Source organism: Tarenaya hassleriana, unplaced genomic scaffold (genome assembly GCF_000463585.1).
Source record: "Tarenaya hassleriana unplaced genomic scaffold, ASM46358v1 Cleome5, whole genome shotgun sequence".
In the NCBI taxonomy this organism is placed as follows: domain Eukaryota; kingdom Viridiplantae; phylum Streptophyta; class Magnoliopsida; order Brassicales; family Cleomaceae; genus Tarenaya; species Tarenaya hassleriana.
In genome coordinates this window covers 1370742-1376741 of record NW_010967707.1, presented here as the reverse complement: position 1 = coordinate 1376741, position 6000 = coordinate 1370742, and the positions used below count along the sequence as shown (strand labels likewise).

Sequence of the window (6000 nt, the reverse complement as noted above, 5' to 3'; positions counted from 1 at the left end):
CCTGCTGTGGACTGGGCGAGTGCTAAAACAGCGGTTTCTTTCCTTGATCATATCCTTGGACAAGATGCAACTCGGATGCAGAAAGAACTAGTGAACCTGTAAGTTTCTCCGCACTTGTTTGGAGACTCGGTAAAGTTAGTCTCTTTCTTTAGGTTCATGCCTTATCCTACCTCGTTGCTCATACCCCTTTCCCCTTCTCGTTGATCTAACTTTTCGGTGGATCTGAATTTTCATTCGTGATGTATGTGTGTATGTTACCCTCGGTTTTTCTAATTATGGTTCACCGATCATTCTTTCAAAATACAGCTTAGTCAGGTACAATCATGGTGAGGCTTGGAGTTGGAACCTCATGTCTAAGTATTTCTACCCGGAATCAGTTTACATCGATGAACTGGACAAGCCTCAGATGAGATGGCGTAGACGGAATACTTCCTATGACTCTGTCTTGCCTTCTCGTGAGACGAATGAAGCCAAACCTAGTAACCACAGTAGAAGCAGTCCCCCTGGCTCAGATGTTTCAGTGACTAAACCGAAGCCCCAGAATAGCTCAGTGAGTACCATCTTAACTTTGGTTGTAAAATTGTAAGGACTGTAAGAAAAAGCTTGGTATTTGGTGTGGACAATTCTGGTAAAATGCCATCAAGCTCGGTTAAATACCGTTTATGATTACAGACCCATCTCCATTGTGGAAGAGTGATTCCGGGTTTTTATGTTTTCGTTAGCAGGGGAACTCGGATAATGAGATTGCAGAAGATCCATTTCTCTGTCTATTTGGTGGTCTAGAAACAACAGAGAGTGACCATTCACAGGCTGACCAGAGCGGATCAAGCAAAGCGCAAACGAGGAAGCAGAGAAGAGCTCATCGGAAACAGAGACTGAAGAATCGAGAAGCCTCGGGACACAGTCCTGCGTAGTGGACATGACAAAGAACAATGCAAGCTTCAAACTTGATTCTTGAATTGCCGTAAAAGATGAAGCGGTAAACAATGTCTTTTGGTTGGTACTATTGGGCTCATGAAATTTCTTGTGAAACTCACCCAAATTCTGTCGACTTGACTGTAATCAGAGAGGTGGGCTAAAGTATTTTCAAATTTCCCCCTATGTTGCGTCCAAATTAAGGTGAAGAAGACGAAAAAATTGGAATGTGGGTCTTGATGGAGAAGACCCTCAAACAAATTACACTCTGTGATCATGATGATGTCTCCAATGGCTTCTTGCCAAGAACTGTTTCAACGTACCCCACAACAGCAAGAACGGGAGAGAGAGAGAGAGAGAGAGAGAGAGAGAGAGACCCAAAGGAAAGCACCATCCACTCGCGGTTAAAGAGATTTTGTAGGAAGTGCCAGAGAGAAAGAACACAAGATGATATGAAGCAAACAACGGAACTGTCCCAAGAAAATGACACCGTTTTTTTTTTTTTTTTTTTTTGGTTCTTTAGGTTCTTTGGGGCATCCTTTGTGGTGGCCCACTCTCTCTGACACTTTGCCAAATATAATTTCAGATTTTTTATCTGTACATTCACCAACATGGCTGTGGCAAAACGCCCTTCACAAACTCCCACTCCTTCCCATATTTCTCTATTTTGTTCCTCTTCTTTCCAAATGGTTTCAACTTTGAAACTTCTTTTTTTTTTTCCAAAATAAACTTACCACTAAATTTTACATATCAAATTATAAACAAATCAAAACATATACTGATTTGAGATTCATCCCATGATTTTTAGAGAATTTTATCTGAACCCGACATTTGATATACGTTTACTATCCAAATAATTCGGATACCCGAATTTTCAAAAGTGGGTTTGATTGGAACGTGGGAGCGAAGGATGTCGTCTTTGCGTCACGAGTGGAGCCGGCGGGTGTGGTAGGGAGGAGAGGACGTGCTGCCTCCTCGTGAGCCCAGCAAAGTACAATCATTGTTCATGTTTTTTTTTTCAAATAATTATTTTATTTTATACTTTCTTTTTATGTAGATTATTTCACATTCATCCAAAGAGAAACCCTAACTATTTGCCTGCAGCCTTTACCTAAGCCCATACAATTATATTTAAATATACACACGTATATATATATATGCATTACAAATCATACCCACCTAATCCACCTGCTCAAAGAGCCTCTCTCTCTCTCTCTCTCTCTCTCTCTCTCTCTCTCTCTCTCTCTCTCTCGAAATGCCAAGAACCCTGTGGAAAAGCTTCCACCTTTGCTTCCCGACAAACCTCAGCAAGTGCTCGTCTCCTCCATCTCTCCCCTCATCCTCCGCCGCCGCCGCCGGCGACGAAGATTCGGACGACCCAAACCTTACCTCTCTCGTCCTCCACAACTTCAACATCCTCTACCACCACCACCACCACTCCTCCGCCGGCGACTGCATCCCTTACTCAACCACTTCCACCTCCCTCTCCACCGCCGCCGTCGCAACTTCCTCGTTCTCCTCCTCCTCCTCGTACGAATCCGACATTGCCCCTGACTCTCCCCCTCCTGACTTCACCGCCGTCTTCGCCTCCCGCCGCTTCTTTTTCTCCTCTCCCGGCACTTCCAACGCAATCACCGACTCTCCGAGAAACCTCTCTCATAACTACGATAATGCCACTACGACGGCGAAGAGGAAGAATTACAAGACTGCCACTGCCTTGCCTACGACAACGGCGGCATCATCGGTGTCCCGGCTACTAACAGGAGGATCCGCGGTGATGCAACAGGTGCACTCGCCGGATCCGTACAGCGATTTCCGGAGATCGATGCAGGAGATGATCGACGCCATGGACGGGAGGGATGTCGACGAGGCGGTGGAGGATAACGAGTTCTTGCCCGAGTTGCTACTGAGTTATCTCTCTCTGAATCCCAGTGACACGCATGAGCTTATCATCAGGGCTTTCGCCGACATTCTCGTCTCGCTTTTGTCGGAATCTCGCCGGAGATGCTGACACGGAATTCGAGTGAAATGTTATTTTTTCCTGTTTACCGCCTGATTATATACCGTTTTAAAGTCTTCAAGGCGCCACGAGAAGAATTGCTGACTTCTTTTTCTGAATGTTGTTGTGTTTTTCATTTTCAGATTCGGGGTTTTGCCTTTTTGGTAAGATTTTTTTTTTTAATGCAGTACCTCACGACAAAAAAAAAACTTCAAGGTAATTATTAAGAAATGATAACGAGAAAATCGAGGGAGGCGTGGAACTTTGTCTCGATTGCATGCATGCATGTTGCGTCGCTTCCTCCCTTACCGATATCTCTTTCTATATAGTTTTTTTTTTGGTAGGATCTTTCTATATAGTTTTTATATATTGATATACATTTTTTTTACAAATTGAGATTAGATCGTACTTTATCTGAATTTTTATCGGTACAATTTTGTATGATGATTATGATTTACCCCCAAAAAAATATTGTATGATTATGTTTTTATTGTCTTTTTGTTCCATTCATTTTGTCGTATCAGAATTTATCATTGTACTATTTCCTATTTCAATTTTCTCCCGAACTTCAAATTACATAATAATATAAATACAAACCCATTTTTATATCTTGTTATCGAAACATATATATTTTCAATAAATATCAGTTATATATATGTATATCTCTACATCAGTTTTTTTTAATGTTTTTGTTTCAATATAATGCCAAATCTATGAATGTGACCGGTGGGATGTAGATCGACTTCTTTGGATTTTAATATCTATCGATTGTCTTAATATCAGATTAATCACATAATACGTTTGATATTTAGGGAAAATGATAATCATGTGATTGGAAATGCTGACAATGATATTAAGTTTGAATGAAATTTTTTAAAAATATTATATATATACACACAGACATATCTGATATTTGAATTATAATAACATGGAATAATCGAGATGACAATATATATGTCCAAAACAATTATGTGAATTATTGGACTGGAACATGTACGATCAATACAGCAAGGTTTGAGCAGACAGCTTACAAGTGACAATTTGGATCGGTCGCCAAAACACAGAGCATATGAGACATCGATGAGCTCCCTAATCAATACAAATACATGTATAACAATCTTCAAAACCATCCATAATCCTGTCAAATGAACCGAAATTTGTCATTCTCATCAACAACCCAAAAATTTCAGACATTTAAATGAAACCCTAGAACAGAATTTAAGGCACAATAATAAACTAAAATGCTTGGATTTTACTCTCATTATACCTGTATAGGAGATTTAGTTTCGAAAGCACAAAAAAAAACTGATCACAAGCTTGATTTAAAGCTTCGACAGAGCTTCAATGGCGGACGGAAATGCGCACGATCGGGATAAAACAGGGAGAGAGATGAGAGAGAAGCACATTTAATTTGTCTCAATATTTAATATTCACAATTTTTTAATATCAGATTTTCAAGCGAAAAAACGTTTCATTTCTTTTTCAATCAAAACGAAACGTTTCATTAAATGGATATTTAGGTCTTTTGTCATAAAAAGTAGGGTACAAACTGCAACGTTTTTTCAGGCATTTTTTGGTTGTGTACAGAAGAAATTCTTGTGACACATCTGGGCTATTTAAGTAATAAACCTGGGCCCTTGCCCCGTTAGTTATATGAAGATGTTTCCTTCTCACGAAGAATACCATCGTCTGTTCATGAGAACACATTATTAGAGTATGTGATCAAAACCTGCGTTAGAAGTAGAAGGTTTGTATTCGAACAGAGTATTTATACTTAGAGTTGTACATCGATCAATACAGAGTTCATAATTCACCATTTTCTTCTCTCTCTACAACATAATTCTCTCTCGTTGATACAACTGATACACCGGTTTCCAGCGATTCATACCGGAAACATCATTTCTCTCCGGCGGCACGGTGGTGACGTTTTGACCGGAGATATTTTACAGGAGATTTCCGCGTGGTATCTCTATAAGTTGTTGAACTCCTTACCTTACAGGCTTACATATCGTTGGTGCGAAAGAAACGACGTAGTTTTCCTTTAGAATTATTGAAAACGGCAGGTAGTTTTTCCCAAGTCACTATCAAATCGCGAGTTTGGCCTCTAGACTCTTGCATATGCTACACCTAACCCAACCCAACCGACCGTGTATATGTGTATGTATATACAATAATGTGAAACGTTATATATATATATACACAAACACACACAATTAATTAATAAAAAAACATTAATTTCAAATAACTATACATGATTTAAAGGGTCCATGTCATCATCGTGTTAATTTGCATATTTAGTCCAAATACAAGAATAAGAAAATTGACTGTGGATAGATTAATTACGATACTCATAGTAAAAAAATAATAATACAAAGGTCTTTTTGTATCCTTTTAATAAGATTTTACACATAGCACAATGTGAGGCAGAAACAAAAAAAAAGGACAACCATCATAGTCTATATATGGGGCAACATTCCACCATATCTTATACAATATTATAATTTATAATATTTTAAGTTACAAGTCTCTAATTAATCAAATCAAATTATATGCTAATTATTTCTATAATTTAATACATTATTAATTAATATTGAAGCACAACAAGCTGGAATAGCTCAGTTGGTTAGAGCGTGTGGCTGTTAACCACAAGGTCGGAGGTTCAACCCCTCCTTCTAGCGTTTCTCTATATTTTCATTTTTTTATAATATTTTATTTGAAAATGTTTTATATCAAAAATACCCTTACTTTGCTATTTCTACTTCAAGAACTACTCTTGTGACCAATGCAACCGAAATATAATATGGTCACATTTTGATTTTATCAATTATAACATTAAATTTATGGTGAACACACTAATTCATTAAGGGTATTTTTGATAATGGCCCATTTGAAAAACACATTAGAGGGTAAATTCGTCATTTCAAAGGAATCGCAAGCCATCTGTCGTCCTCCGTCTACCGTTTGCTAAGATCATTCGAAAGCTGCGACATTTTCCGTCTCACGCAGTTCCGGTTTTGGCCGAAGACATGGAAACATAAGAAGAAGGTGTGACCTAAAGCGATCGCTTCTGAATGTGGGGGTGATGA

General features: G+C 38.8%; 2 protein-coding genes and 1 non-coding gene across 4 annotated transcripts in view; all 3 read left to right on the top strand.

Annotated features, from left to right (window-relative positions):
• LOC104826165 overlaps positions 1-1285 on the top strand; it is a 2585-nt gene extending 1300 nt beyond the window's left edge. The window contains exons 5-7 of one of the 2 annotated variants that reach the window (XM_010558723.1): positions 1-98; positions 307-550; positions 723-1285. In XM_010558723.1, coding sequence (XP_010557025.1) covers positions 1-98; positions 307-550; positions 723-914 — 534 coding nt within the window. In that variant the 3' untranslated portion in view covers positions 915-1285. The remainder of the gene's footprint in view (positions 99-306; positions 551-722) is intronic. The other variant, XM_010558725.1, reaches the window with a different exon arrangement.
• Positions 1286-2122: 837 nt separating this feature from the next.
• On the top strand, positions 2123-3074 carry LOC104826164 (transcription repressor OFP16-like). Its single transcript, XM_010558722.1, has one exon. The coding sequence runs from the start codon at positions 2171-2173 to the stop codon at positions 2924-2926; it is 756 nt and encodes a 251-aa protein (XP_010557024.1). The 5' UTR covers positions 2123-2170; the 3' UTR covers positions 2927-3074.
• A 2444-nt stretch (positions 3075-5518) lies between these two features.
• TRNAN-GUU lies at positions 5519-5592 on the top strand. Its single transcript has one exon. It is a non-coding gene; the product is annotated as a tRNA-Asn (tRNA).
• The last annotated feature ends 408 nt before the right edge of the window (positions 5593-6000 follow it).

Excerpts from the sequence above, each read along its gene's own strand:
- LOC104826164 (XM_010558722.1), top strand. The coding sequence starts at position 2,171 with ATGCCAAGAACCCTGTGGAAAAGCTTCCACCTTTGCTTCCCGACAAAC.